Raw genomic sequence first — 14,035 nt, 5'->3', positions numbered from 1 at the left:
CTCAGGCAACCACCACTTCCCGATCCACCACATCGTCATCATCAACAATAATGACCTTGATCAGATGGACCAATCACATAAGTCGTCTAACACAGCCTAATTTGGGTCATTAGGGACACAGTGAGCTCATGATATTTGTGGTTGGAGGGGTACACAGACAGCAAGATATACACTGAGTATACCAAACATTAGGAACACCAGTGGTGTAGAGTACTTTTAAGCCAAAATACTTTAATGTACTACTTAAGTCGTAAAAATAATGTACTTTTTACTCCATATGTTTTCCCTGAAACCCAAAAGCACTTGTTACATTTAGAATGCTTAGCAGGACAGGAAAACTGTCAAATTCATGCACATATCAAGAGAACACCTGGTCATCCCTACTGCCTCTGATCTGGCAGACTCACTAAACACAAATGCATCATTTGTAAAAGATGTCTGAGTGTGTGCCCCTGGCTATCCGTACATTTTCAAAACAACAAAATGGTGCCGTCTGCTTTGCGTAATATAAGGAATTAGAAATGATGTATACTTTTACTTTTCATACTGAAGTATATTTTTGAAATTACATTTACTTTTGATTCTTAAGCAAATTTAGAACCAAATACTTTGACTTTTACTCAAGTAGTATTTTACTGGGTGACTTTAACTTTTACTTGAGTCATTTTCTATTAAGATATCTATACTTTTACTCAAGTATGACAACTGGGAACTTTTTCCACCACTGATTTTCCCAAGATGTACTGTTTCTTTCCATATGTAGGCCTACTGTGTCTATTCTGAATCCTTGGATACAGTACATGTAACCTACCGGTAGCGTAAGGGTTGGGAACGGAAGGTATTGGCTGACCACACTAACCTCAGAGGCCTGAGTCCCGCCCCCTCTCCCCATCTGCAGAGCGTCACCAGCAATTAGGCTATTCTGCCATGAGATTATGGCCTATTAGTATAGAGACGGATACACACAAGTACCCCCCCCCCCCCCCCCCCTCCCCCGGCTCTGCCTTTTCTATTTAAAGTCACCTCGCTCTCTCTTTTCTGTCTGTCTGTCTGTCTGTCTGTCTGTCTGTCTGTCTGTCTGTCTGTCTGTCTGTCTGTCTGTCTGTCTGTCTGTCTGTCTGTCTGTCTGTCTGTCTGTCTGTCTGTCTGTCTGTCTGTCTGTCTGTCTGTCTGTCTGTCTGTCTGTCTGTCTCTCTCTCTCTCTCTCTCTCTCTCTCTCTCTCTCTCTCTCTCTCTCTCTCTCTCTCTCTCTCTCTCTCTCTCTCTCTCACTCACTCACTCACTCACTCACTCACTCACTCACTCACTCACTCACTCACTCTCTCTCACTCTCTCTCTCTCTAGCTGTGCGACCATCCAGTCATTTTATCTCAACAGTGTCACCTCCGCAAACCCACAGTCACATTAAGCCCATGTTCTATGCGTGCTGCGCACATCCACGCACTCCATGTGAGTGCACTGGCTGCGTTCTAGGCTAACGACACATGGAGAATCCCGTTGATTAAGACAAAGGCAAGTGTGGAGGATGCTTTAAAAGGGGTTAGGGTTCAACATCAATGCACAGGAAAGCAGCTGCATTAATAAGGAAGCAAGGCACACTAGACTCTGGTAGTGAAGACTTACAAGGCAGCGCAGTAACCCGTCAGTCTGTGTGTGTGTCTGTGGTGTCTGGGCCCCCGGGCAGATCTTACTTTGCCCTCTACAAACCTTTGATTACCTCCCACCGCTGGGAGATTATGCTCAGCAAGGGAAGCGATGGGGGGAAAGGAGAAGCGCATTTGGCTTAGTTTGTGCCTGGCTGGCCACCGTATCACACCACCTTCAGCAAACGTTCCAGCTATTCTATCTCACTCCCCCCCCCCCTTCTCTCTCCTCCGCCCTCCCTAAACCCACAGGGCTTCCGTTCCTCCAGCAAATGATAAATATTGTATGTACCATACACACACACACACACACACACACACACACACACACACACACACACACACACACACACACACACACACACACACACACACACACACACACACATACACACACACACACACACACGGAGACCTCAGCACAAAAACAAACACACACATGCAAGTTTAAAAGCTAACATAATTTTTTTTTTCAATTTAACCTTTATTTAACTAGTTAGTCAGTTAAGAACAAATTGTTATTTACAATGACGGCCTACCCTGGCTAAACCCTCCACTAACCCGGGCGACGCTGGGCCAATAGTGCGCCGCGCTATGGGACTCACGGCCGGTTGTGATACAGCCCAGGATCAAACTCGGGTCTGTAGTGAGGCCTCTAGCAGACCGCTGTGCCACTCAGGATCCCAAAACATACACGCACATACAGTGCAGACTCAATCAAACACATTAACATACGAACATACAGGACTGAGTCATACAGTGAGCAGATCAATGAGTCATTTTAAAAGAGATGGGGGATGTCAGGCAATGGTTTTTCTAGTTAATGGTCCAATGCTGTAACGGCTTTCTTCCTGGGGTGAAGGAGAGGACCAAAATGCAGCGCGGCTAGTGTTCAACATGATTTAATAAAGAAGAGACAATAACGTGAACACTATACAAAATACAAAAATAACAAATGTGAAAACCGAGACAGTCCTATCTGGTGCAGAACACAAAGACAGAAGACAACCACCCACAATCCCCAACACAAAACAAGCCACCTATATATGATTCTCAATCAGGGACAACGATTGACAGCTGCCTCTGATTGAGAACCATATCAGGCTGAACACAGAAACAGACAAACTAGACACACAACATAGAATGCCCACCCAGCTCACGTCCTGACCAACACTAAACAAGCAAAACACACAAGAACTATGGTCAGGACGTGACAAATGCAGACGTTTTTATCTAAATATTAAATTGTTTCTTGGTAACAATTGAGTACGTTTTTTTTTTCACTTAAAATGGTCAAAAAGAAACAACAATAGCTTCTTAGCAAAGAGTAATTTCTCAAGCAAGAATTTAGCTAGGACTGTCTTTGTGGTTGTGGTCGGAGCGGGGTAAACTAGCTGTTATTGGCAGAGAAGTTTGGAACTCTCTTTCTTATTGGTCTATTAACTAATTGACCACCTAGTGATGTCACCCAGGCAGGCTAAAACTCCATCCCACCAAAACAGGCGGAAAATTCAGGCCGTCTTTTCAAACCACTCGTCATCATTTTCACAATTTCGTGGTATTATTCCAACCTCATAGTGTTGAAATATATATAATACACAAGAAAATCACGTTTTTGAGTGCCTTTAAGACTGATCTAAAGATACCTAGTAAAGCATGCGGTGCATCAGGAGAGGACGTAACCCTTGTTCAGCACTTTCCATTTTGCCAATGCAGTCCAATAACCGACATTAAAGCAATGGGAATGCTTGGGATGCTGGAACATCCACACCATCCACCCCTACTCTTCATAACACTCACAACTGTCTGCGTGAGGCAATATCCATCCATTAATATAATTAATGTGATGGATTATATGAGATTCCAGCATGTAAATATCATATCATTTCCTCTCTTTAAACTTGGAATGCACTTACATACTGTAAATATGAACCTGTAAATGAACACCTCACACATGTACAGTAGCATAGCCTACTGTACAGGGGCCAAATCTAGCTGATAGGGTAACGGCTAAAGGTTTTATGCTTGATATTATCCCCACTCTTCTCATGCAATGTTTCTAAATAACACTAAACTACCACTGGTATAGTATAACATTCACTAAATAGGCTATAGCCTAGCTAGGTTCCATGAAGACATAAAAAGTAATTCAATTGTAGGCTGATTTACAAATGTAGTCTACAATGTTCAGAAAGATACTGCATTTTTGCCAAACTTTTCAACTGAGAAGCACTCATATACGCTTTCTCAGTCTGTAACTCTGTGATGGGCTCATCCTCTGAATTATTAAGAGGGGGGAAAATAATAGGTTTACCTGTTAGTCCATGAGCCAGGGGGGTTGGTCGGTCTCACTTGGGGTGACGATGTCTCATCTCTCATTCATCCCTCCATCCCATTCATTTTTCCCATAGGAATTTTACCCAATAACGAAACAATTGAATATACAACAAGTTCTTGCTCACTTATACCCTTTAATCATATATATTTGGAAAGATAGCTATCCATCCAGACACATTTTTCTTCATGTTCAGGTCAACAGAACTTTGACCATCGGCCTCTAGGGTACATATCAGAATTACCTGTAAAAATTGCTTTAAAAAGGAAACCTGTAAATATTTTTAAACTTTGTTTGACACGTGGTTCTGAAAGGTCATGAAATTACCTTTCAAATTATATATACCATAACCAACGTTGGAAGCATCAGCTGCTAGAAAATCGGCATCAACATTAGACATCAACATCAACATTATTGTGCCATCAACATTAGACATCAACATCAACATTATTGTGCCATCAACATTAGAATGTTGGAAACTTAGAATTCCATGTAATGGGGCAGCTATGTTTTTGGATTCTAACTTTGGTGATAGAGGCACCAAATTACACACACACAGCTAGAACAGGGTTTAAAAAATATCACAGAATTCATGTATCAACCGCACAGAAGCATTTTCCCAATATGGCTGCCAAACAACTCAATGGGCTCTTATTGGACAATTTCGCATGGCCATGTCTGTATGAAATAATTGTAGTATTCCCAATTATATCTTAAAGGTCCAGTGCAGTTCGAAATGGGATTTTACTGTGTTTTATATATATTTCCACACTATGAGTTTGGAATAATACTGTGAAATTGTGAAAAATTTATTTTATTGTAAGAGCTGTTTGAAAAGACTGCCTGAAATTTCAGCCTGGTTTGGTTGGATGGAGTTTTGGCCTTCCATGGTGACATCACCATGCGATACATTTGTTAATAGACCAACAAGAAAGAGAGTTCCAAACCTCTCTGCCAATAACAGCTAATTTTCAGTTTCCCCTCTCCACTCAAACCACTCCCAGACAGTCGTAGCAACATTTCTGCTTGAGAAATTGCCCTTTGCTAAGAAGCTAAATGTTTTATTTTTGATCGTTTTAATTTAAAACAATCACAATAAGGTACTTAAATGTTACCAAGAAATGATTTGATATGGTGATTAAAACGGCTACATTTGACCTTTAAAGTGTTCATAGTGATGTAGAATACACATCCAAATGAGCCAGGTGTGCCAGATATTTTACATCACTATGAACATGTTAAGATATTTTGGGGCATGCTACAATTAAATTTCATACAGGTATGGTCATGCGAAATTGTCCAATAAGATCCCATTGAGTTGTTTGGCGGCCATATTGGAAAAAAGTTTATGTAGGGTTAGTGTGTGTGTGTGTGTGTGTGTGTGTGTGTGTGTGTGTGTGTGTGTGTGTGTGTGTGTGTGTGTGTGTGTGTGTGTGTGTGTGTGTGTGTGCAATTTGGTGCCTCTATCACCCAATTACATGGAATTCTATGGCCAAGCTTCCAACATTCTTATTTCAATGGCACAATATGGGCTATTTAAACAATAGTTGTATCTGGTGCTTTATATCATTTGAAAGGTAATTTCATGATCTTTCAGAACCACTTGTCAAACAAAGTTTAAAATGTGTCAGGGTTTCCTTTGTAAAGGAATTTGTACAGGTAATTCTGATATGTACCCTAGAGGTCCAAGGTCAGAGTTCTGTTGACCTGAACATTCCCGAAATGTGTCTGATGGATAGCTGTGAATCTAAGCTTTCCAATGATATATGATTACAGGGTATAACTGAGCAATAACTTGTTGTATATTGACATTGTTTGTCATGGGGTAAAATCCCTATGGGAAAAATTTCTGGGATGGAGGGATGAAAGAAAGAGTGATAACACACAGAAAGCTGTCATTCCTGCACTGCTATTGCACATTTTCCAACTCTAGGGACATAGACCTTCATAAAAGTTACTATGAAACATCGTCGCCCTAAGTGAACCCAATAGACCAAATCCGGGGGGTCTGGCTCATGGACTATGTTTAGTAGCCTACCTCAGATGTTAAAACAATGCATTACGCATGACGATGACTTTTGACAGCGCACAATGGCTGTAAAGCAAATGTTGACAACCCAACAGTTTAACGGGCCCTAGGCTACTTTATCTTTTGCAGTCGAGGTTACTATAGATCAAACATGCTGATATGTGGAATATGTGCCTAATGTTGATTAATATAAAACGTTTTTTAAATTGTCACATTTTCCCCCACACCCCTGACTGGCGGAATAAAATAGTGTTTTACAGAGCATTACCCAAGAAACTGCTAATACACTCGAGCTGGCTGCAGTGATTCAGGACCCCTCACCACTGGACAGCTCCTACCAATCAGACATGCCCTCTTCAGCGCGTGAAGTCGCACGTCATACTACCCACTATGGCGTGGGTAGATTCTGAAGACATCCATCGGCAACCACTATGCCACGTTGCTATATAGGCCTATCCTGCAATTGTTTAGCAAAATGTATATGTTTTGTTGATCTAGCTAGCTACGTGTTATCTGGCTGTCTGACAATAGCTTACATTTACGCTGATGCATGTTAGCAGCTGTCACTGAGCCATTGGCAAGCGACATACAGTTGCTAAATGGTTGAGAGATTAGCGTTTTCATTTACGTGTTTCCGGTTTAGGCATATATCCTACAGTATCTGGCACGACCTTAATAACCTGCAGACACGAATTTCTCCCACTGAAGCCTGTCATGTGGAATAACTTAGCATAAAAATACCGGAAATGTGTATAACTCGCTGTAACACAAAACAATATATATGTTCAGAAAAAACTGTATCGACCCAGTTGTCCTATGCACATTGGTTATTGCATTATGTTGCGCTATGCGCTTTCCGAAGCCATGCCATATGGCTGTAATTACAAGGCCCGCTTAGAATAAAATCGTTATTCCGTGAAAATGTCTCAACAACTGGTTATTATTATAAATGACATCAAATAGGTTATGCTATAATTGTGCACTAACTGCCAGGCCGGCAGATACGCACATAAAGAGAACCTTTCCCAGATGCATTCGGTGTAGGCCGCACGCGAATAAATGTATCCTGAAAATGTATCATCCAGGCCACTCTATAGGCTATTCTAAATATGGAAGCGGCACCTGTAAAAAGAACGCATCCTATTCTATATGAATTCTAAATCAATAACATGTCTCACAATTTCAGAGAGGCTGCGCCCATACAATAAATGGCACTTGCTATTCTATGGTGAACACAACGAATGAAAATATATGAAACTCACCTAATATTATCCAGACAGACCCAGAGACCAGAACGAAGGAAAGCATGTCTTTCTCATTGAGTTTGCGGTCGCAGCACACAGCCCGGTGCAAGAGCCTAAAACTGCAGCATCGACTGCAGTAACTCGCCGACAATCCGGGAGATTATAAGAATAACGGAGTAATAGCCTACTAGTCTATTTACTGCTAGCCAGTCAATTCAGATTGCAACGTCCAACCGGTTACAGCCTAGGCTATACCTATTTGCATTGGAGTACATACATAGCTATAGGTGCGCACGAGATAGAAAAAAATGCATCCTCAAATATGAACGAATATAGCCTACCATCCCTCCTGGACTATGTATTTTATTTCACCTCTAGGTAGACTATAGGCTTCCCTGCGTTTCCCTGAGCAGCGGCATACCGACTGAAATAAAGCGGTTTACCGACGTCGCAAGTGAGATGCGCGGAGAGCAAGGTTACGCAGAGATAACTGTACTGGGTGACGTGCACTATTAGGATATAGCGATATTGTAGTGGCTCTATTTCTTTTTATTTCTTTTTTTATTCTATACAAAAATGCATTCGAATTACCAACATGCATGACAGCATAGATGCTGGGTATAAATGAGTTAACAGATCAAACGTATGTTGGATAATGGTACATGGTTAGGTTAGATTTGTGGATTCGTACACTAATAGCTCTATATACCGGCATTTTATTATCAGGGAATGCACAGTTGAAGTCCTAAGTTTACATACACCTTAGCCAAATACATTTAAACTCAGTTTTTCACAATTCGTGACATTTATTCATCCAAGTAAAAATGCCCTGTCTTAGGTCAATTAGGATCACCACTTCATTTTAAGAATGTGAAATGTCAGAAAAATTGTTGAGAGAATGATTTATTTCAGCTCTTACTTCTTTCATCACATTCCCAGTGGGTTGGAAGTTGACATATACTCAATTAGTATTTGGTAGCATTGCCTTTAAATTGTTTAACTTGGGTCAAACTTTGCAGGTAGCCTTCCACAAGCTTCCCAAAATAAGTTTGGGGAATTTTGGCCCATTCCTCCTCACAGAGCTGGTGTAACTGAGTTAGTTTTGTAGGCCGCCTTGCTCGCACACGCTTTTTCAGTTCTGTCCACAAATTTTCTATGGGATTGAGGTCAGGGCTTTGTGATGGCCACTCCAATACCTTGACTTTGTTGTCCTTAAGCCATTTTGCTTCAACTTTGGAAGTATGCTTGAAGTCATTGTCCATTTGGAAGACCCATTACCGACTAAGCTTTAACTTCCTGACTGATGTCTTGAGATGTTGCTTCAATATATCCACATAATTTTCCTCCTCATGATGCCTTCTGTTTTGTGAAGTGCACCAGTCCCTCCTCCAGCAAAGCACCCCAACAACATGATGCTGCCACCCCCGTGCTTCATGGTTGGGAGGGTGTTCTTCGGCTTGCAAGGATCCCCCTTTTTCCTCAAAACATAACGATGGTCATTATGGCCAAACAGTTCTATTTTTGTTTCATCAGACCAGAAGACATTTCTCTAAAAAGTACAATCTTTGTACCCATGTGCAGTTGTAAACCGTAGTCTGGCTTTTTTATGGCGGTTTTGGAGCAGTGGCTTCTTCCTTGCTGAGCGACCTTTCAGGTTATGTCGATATAGGACTCGTTTTACTGTGGATATAGATACTTTTGTACCTGTTTCCTCCAACATCTTCACAGGGTCCTTTGCTGTTGTTCTGGGATTGATTTGCACTTTTCTCATCAAAGTACGTTCATCTCTAGGAGACAGAATGCGTCTCATTTCTGAGCGGTATGACGGCTGCATGGTCCCATGGTGTTTATACTTGCATACTATTGTTTGTACAGATGAACGTGGTACCTTCAGGCGTTTGGAAATTGCTCCCAAGGATGAACCAGACTTGTGGAGGTCTACCATTTTTTTCTGAGGTCTTGGCTGATTTCTTTTGATTTTCCCATGATGTCAAGCAAAGAGGCACTGAGTTTGAAGGTAGGCCTTGAAATACATCCACAGGTACACCTCCAATTGACTCAAATTATGTCAATTAGCCTATCAGAAGCTTCTAAAGCCATGACATCATTTTCTGGAATTTTCCAAGCTGTTTGAAGGCACAGTCAACTTAGTGTATGTAAACTTCTGACCCACTGGACTTGTGATACAGTGAGTTATAAGTGAAAAAATCTGTCTGTAAACAATTGTTGGAAAAATTACTTGTGTCATGCATAAAGTAGATGTCCTAACCGACTTGCCAAAACTATAGTTTGTTAACAAGAAATTTGTGGAGTGGTTGAAAAATGAGTTTTAATGACTCCAACCTAAGTGTATGGAAACTTCCGACTTCAACTGTATATCGTAAACCTACAGTATATAGGCTATGCGAGTTACAGTGGATTCTAGAGTTGGGTTTAGTACATTTCAGTGGCTCTCCATGGGGAATGTTTGTGTCCTGCCGATTCACATTTTCCCAAGAGGGAGATGGGTTGGAGATACACTCCTCACGTGACATGACACATCACCTTGAAAATTGCTCCCTCCTAAGCAAGGGGACCGCCCATTGCTGCTACTGCAACCATAATATTTTTGTGATAATTTAAAAGGACATACAGAGATAATTTTATATTTATTGGTTTGTCATACATATATCATATTGCACCTTAAATGTCAAGCCTACTGTAGCATATTTTATGCAACGGTTAATCTGGAGTCTGGACACATCTTAAGTAACCCTAGCCTACTTACAGTGGGGAGAACAAGTATTTGATACACTGACGATTTTGCAGGTTTTCCTACTTACAAAGCATGTAGAGGTCTGTAATTTTTATCATAGGTACACTTCAACTGTGAGAGAAGGAATCTAAAACAAAAATCCAGAAAATCACATTGTATGATTTTTAATTAATTAATTTGCATTTTATTGCATGACATAAGTATTTGATACATCAGAAAAGCAGAACTGAATATTTGGTACAGAAACCTTAGTTTGCAATTACAGAGATCATACGTTTCCTGTAGTTCTTGACCAGGTTTGCACACACTGCAGCAGGGATTTTGGCCCACTCCTCCATACAGACCTTCTCCAGATCCTTCAGGTTTCGGGGCTGTCGCTGGGCAATACGGACTTTCGGCTCCCTCCAAAGATTTTCTATTGGGTTCAGGTCTGGAGACTGGCTAGGCCACTCCAGGACCTTGAGATGCTTCTTACGGAGCCACTCCTTAGTTGCCCTGGCTGTGTGTTTCGGGTCGTTGTCATGCTGGAAGACCCAGCCACGACCCATCTTCAATGCTCTTACTGAGGGAAGGAGGTTGTTGGTCAAGATCTCGCGATACATGGCCCCATCCATCCTCCCTTCAATACGGTGCAGTCGTCCTGTCCCCTTTGCAGAAAAGCATCCCCAAAGAATGATGTTTCCACCTCCATGCTTCACGGTTGGGATGGTGTTCTTGGGGTTGTACTCATCCTTCTATTCCTCCAAACACGGCGAGTGGAGTTTAGAGCAAAAAGCTCTATTTTTGTCTCATCAGACCACATGACCTTCTCCCATTCCTCCTCTGGATCATCCAGATGGTCATTGGCAAACTTCAGACGGGCCTGGACATGCGCTGGCTTGAGCAGGGGGACCTTGCGTGCGCTGCAGGATTTTAATCCATGACGGCGTAGTGTGTTACTAATGGTTTTCTTTGAGACTGTGGTCCCAGCTCTCTTCAGGTCATTGACCAGGTCCTGCCGTGTAGTTCTGGGCTGATGCCTCACATTCCTCATGATCATTGATGCCCCACGAGGTGAGATCTTGCATGGAGCCCCAGACCGAGGGTGATTGACCGTCATCTTGAACTTCTTCCATTTTCTAATAATTGTGCCAACAGTTGTTGCCTTCTCACCAAGCTGCTTGCCTATTGTCCTGTAGCCCATCCCAGCCTTGTACAGGTCTACAATTTATCCCTGATGTCCTTACACAGCTCTCTGGTCTTGGCCATTGTGGAGAGGTTGGAGTCTGTTTGATTGAGTGTGTGGACAGGTGTCTTTTATACAGGTAACGAGTTCAAACAGGTGCAGTTAATACAGGTAATGAGTGGAGAACAGGAGGGCTTCTTAAAGAAAAACTAACAGGTCTGTGAGAGCCGGAATTCTTACTGGTTGGTAGGTGATCAAATACTTATGTCATGCAATAAAATGCAAATTAATTACTTAAAAATCATACAATGTGATTTTCTGGATTTTTGTTTTAGATTCCGTCTCTCACAGTTGAAGTGTACCTATGATAAAAATGACAGACCTCTACATGCTTTGTAAGTAGGAAAACCTGCAAAATCGGCAGTGTATCAAATACTTGTTCTCCCCACTGTATGTCCCCATTGTATTTTTTTCTGAAACATTTTGAGCAGCCTAAAACACTTCCTGGAGGCAGTCTCCTGAGGTAGCCAGGGAGGGCGCCAGCGAGGGGAGGAGTGCTCCTCTGCAGGTAGGCATGGAAAATTAGGCCTAATTGTGTTATTGTAGTGTCAGCATCACATGACTGACCTAATCAAGTGGGTCATTGTCAGGACCTCCCCATCTGTCACTTCCTGTCCTGCCACCAGTCACATCTTCCTCCTCCTGCTGCAGAAAAGACAAACATGGCCACGATAAACATGTTAAACAGAGGCAGGCAGTCAGGGGCGTATTCATTACGCCGATTCTGTTTGCGAAACGTTTCTTAAAGTGAAGCAAACGTAACTAAACGGGGAGGGACCGACCTGAATTTGTCCAATAAAAACTCTTGTTTTGCAACTGTTTGGCTAATGATTACACCCCAGATCACACAGGTGGATGCAAATGGCACCCTATTCCCTTTATAGTGCACTACTCTCCATATGGCTGGTATACAGTAATGCACTATATAGGGAATTTGGGACGCACCCACAGACTGTGGAGGGAATTCAGGGAGGTCATGCAAGAGTTGCAAGAGAAAAAAACCTACTGATGGACAATAGGGATTTCGTTGCATGATTGCAATGCCCCTTGCATAGATGTTAGGGTACACAACACACACATGGCATTAAGTGATAACAGAGTGAAAGGGATATTTCCTTCAAAAGGTGACATGTGTCTTGTACTACAAAGACAGCATGCCTTTTCCCCACCCGAAGCTTGTTCTGTCCATGTGATTTCAAAGCTCCACACATAAAACCTCTTCCCATACACTATTCCTCTTCCCCCTCCCCTATCCTCCATGTCCATAAAGAATGTCAGGTTATCTATTGCATCTTCAGGCTTGCCTATCTCACCGCTCAACATGTATATGGGGAGGGTTGTGGCCATGGTGGAAGGGGGAGAGGTAGAGGGAAAGTAAGGAAAAGGAGGAAGTAGAGAACCGTTGCAGAGCAGCTGTTAAAGGGGGGCAGGGCCGCCACCATGAAGTATCAGCAGTGGCTTTGATTTGATCCAATGTCACAGAGCTGTCAAAGCAGATTTGTATTTATTTAACCTTTATTTTATCAGGGAGTCAAACTGAGACCAAGGTCTCTTTTACAGATGAGCCCTGAATTACATAAATTACAGAAAATACACACATCAAAATATAAATACAAAATGCAAGCAGATAGAAAAACACGATCATAAAAAACACACACATTCATCAGTAAAAGGTCCTCGTTCAGCCTTCTGAATTGCCCTAGAGGCATCCAAATATCAAATTTTGTTCCACAAATAACATGCAAGGCTTTCCTTACTTCGTGGAGACCAAAAACATTTCCAGAGTTAACCATCCTTGAGACCGGGTGTGGTAACTTGTGTCTAAAGTTTAGTAAAGACGTTAGGTACAGTGGGACTTTCTGTAAAAGGACTTAATAAATGAAAACATAGCAATGCATCAACCAACTTTCTGATAGAGAATGCAGCGATGATACAAAAATTGTCTCCTGTAATAAAGCGCATGATAAACTGCTACTAACGGCTTTAATGAAGTGGCAGCTGCATTCATGAAGTGGCAGCTGCATTCATATCGATGATGTCGCCACAGTCTAGGACCAATAGGAACGTCAACTGAATAATCTGTCCTTAAGCTGTTCTTGTCTATTAATGTTCTGTATTATGTCATGTTTCATGTTTTGTGTGAACCCTAGTAAGAGTAGCTGCTGCTTGGGGATCCTAATAAAATACAAAAAAATACAAAATCTGCATTTGACTATTTAACGAGAGGCCGTTGCAGAGCAGCTATCTCTATAGAAGAAGCACATTTTTATTCTCACCTTTACTAACTAATCAATATGCTTTTTAAAATACAGCTTTTCATCTATTCAGATGCCCAGACATTTGTAAGCAGGGACATGATCAATATGGACACCAGCCAAAGTACATATGTTTAAATCATCAGAGTTATTTTTATGCGCTCTAGTGAACAACATATACTTAGTTGTACCTGCATTCAATACTAATTTCAGGTCAATACAGTTTTTCTGTAATGCTATGAAGGCAGACTGTAGTTCAGGTAGAGCCTGGTCAACCGGCGGGATAATTGTCAAGCTTGCTCCCGCTTCCCCTCACTCGCGCACGAGGGCGCCAGGCTGCTCATCATTATGCACACCTGTCACCATCATTACGCGCATCAGCACTCATTGGACTCACATAGACTCCTTCACTTTGTTTGACCTTCCCCTCTATATCTGTCTGTTCCTCAGTTGGTTCCCCGTGTCAGCATTATTGTTATCATGTTGTTTTGTTCCCCCCGTCCAGACGCTGTTCTTGTTTTGTTTTGTTTTCCATTAAATGTTCACTCC

General features: G+C 41.9%; 1 protein-coding gene across 3 annotated transcripts in view; it reads right to left on the bottom strand.

The window, feature by feature from the left end:
* LOC139584062 (long-chain-fatty-acid--CoA ligase 6-like) overlaps nt 1-14,035 on the bottom strand; it is a 78,174-nt gene that overhangs the window by 33,828 nt on the left and 30,311 nt on the right. The window contains exon 2 of one of the 3 annotated variants that reach the window (XM_071415591.1): nt 11,799-11,876. The exons of 1 other annotated variant lie outside the window; for it this stretch is intronic. Coding sequence is in view for 1 of the 2 variants with exons in the window: in XM_071415585.1 (XP_071271686.1) it covers nt 7,270-7,315 (46 nt within the window). In the remaining variant the exon portion in view is untranslated. Of the gene's footprint in view, nt 1-7,269; nt 7,746-11,798; nt 11,877-14,035 lie in introns of those variants that run through there. One more of the 3 variants, XM_071415585.1, reaches the window with a different exon arrangement.

Source organism: Salvelinus alpinus, chromosome 1 (assembly GCF_045679555.1).
Source record: "Salvelinus alpinus chromosome 1, SLU_Salpinus.1, whole genome shotgun sequence".
NCBI classification, from domain to species: domain Eukaryota; kingdom Metazoa; phylum Chordata; class Actinopteri; order Salmoniformes; family Salmonidae; genus Salvelinus; species Salvelinus alpinus.
The sequence above is the reverse complement of the archived record's forward strand: the minus strand, read 5'-3'. Positions and strand labels throughout refer to the sequence as shown.